Genomic DNA, 1,213 nt, shown 5'->3' on the forward strand with positions numbered 1-1,213 from the left:
ACCCCCCCCCCCCCCCAGCACAAGTGGCCGAGGGCTACCAGCAGGCACCTGGCCCAGCCCAGGGACTGGGAAACGGCAGACTCAGCCTGCGTGTCTAGGGCTGAAAGGCTAAAGAGAGGAGAGGGGACAGAGCAGGCTCCAAACCCTCTGCTCGCACCTTACCCAGAGAGCATTTACACATCTGCTACGCGTGAGGAACGCAGAAGGCTTCCCTTTTAATCTCCCCAAGCTCAGCATGCACCTGCCCAGAGCCTCGGCTACGGGCTGGGCCTTCCTCACGCCCACCTCACTCCTCCCAGCGCAGCCAGGAGACGTCGAGCTGCCCCAGCCGACCCCGGGAGCTGCCTGACACGTGGCAGCACCCACCTTCCACGCTGAAGCCACTTGCTCCAGGGGGACAACCGTAGCAATCTCCTGCTTCAGAGGGAAAACCAGCTGCTCTGCCCGTCGGTTCTGCAAAACCACCTGCTGCCATTTGCCCACGTCTTTAGAGGTCCTGACGTAGGCAGCTTCCCTCACGACCTGCAGGCAGGGGCGAGAAGGGAAAGGGATGAGTAGAGAAACGCTGACGTAAAGAACAAGAAAAGCTGGTCCGCATCAGGGCGGAGCAGAGGGGCACACAGGGGCTCAACTCTACTGCCCCGTAAGGCCAGGACTTCCCTCTGCTGCCCGCACAGGCCCACTCACCCGCTTTGCCTCCTCTTTGCTGAGCGGCAGCTCCACTGCCTTTTTCTGCTTCACTCTGGTCAGCTCTTTCTTCACGCTGCTGAGGGTGGATTTGGGACGGATGGGCCGCAGGAGCTCGGACAGGACCAGCTTCTCCCCAGCACCTACACAAGGTCCCGCAGGCGCGCCACAGCCAAGCCGAGGGGCTGCAGCAGCACCCAGCCCAAAGGCCCGGGGCAGACACAGCAAATCCCAAGCCGTTAGCTGTGGGCGGGCAGCGCCGCCTCAGTCGGATGGCAGGAGCTCTGCCCAGCCTGCCGGGGACCTCACCTTTGCAGCTGACATTGAACTCGGACACCTGCACGCTCGCCTCCGTACGCTCTGCCAGCTTCCGCCTGCCAGAAGAGAAAAATAAACCAAAAGGGCTACTCGCGTGCCCCCCACGTGCTTCCCCGCCAACCCGCGGCTACAGCAGAGGCAGAAGAGCTGGTGCCGGTGGGAAAGGGAACCGAGCGCCCTCCCCCCCGCCCCCTTTCACAGCAACCCC

The 1,213-nt window shown here is 63.2% G+C and overlaps 1 protein-coding gene across 1 annotated transcript in view; it reads right to left on the reverse strand.

Annotated features, from left to right (window-relative positions):
* The window catches only part of UTP14A (UTP14, U3 small nucleolar ribonucleoprotein, homolog A (yeast)), a 32,165-nt gene that overhangs the window by 22,852 nt on the left and 8,100 nt on the right, over positions 1-1,213 (reverse strand). Inside the window, exons 2-4 of the mRNA XM_009331999.1 lie at positions 997-1,061; positions 688-830; positions 367-522 (exon numbers count right to left, since the gene is read on the reverse strand). Of these exons, the coding sequence (XP_009330274.1) occupies positions 367-522; positions 688-830; positions 997-1,061 (364 nt within the window). The remainder of the gene's footprint in view (positions 1-366; positions 523-687; positions 831-996; positions 1,062-1,213) is intronic.

This window comes from Pygoscelis adeliae, unplaced genomic scaffold (assembly GCF_000699105.1).
Source record: "Pygoscelis adeliae isolate BGI_AS28 unplaced genomic scaffold, ASM69910v1 Scaffold339, whole genome shotgun sequence".
Lineage (NCBI taxonomy): Eukaryota > Metazoa > Chordata > Aves > Sphenisciformes > Spheniscidae > Pygoscelis > Pygoscelis adeliae.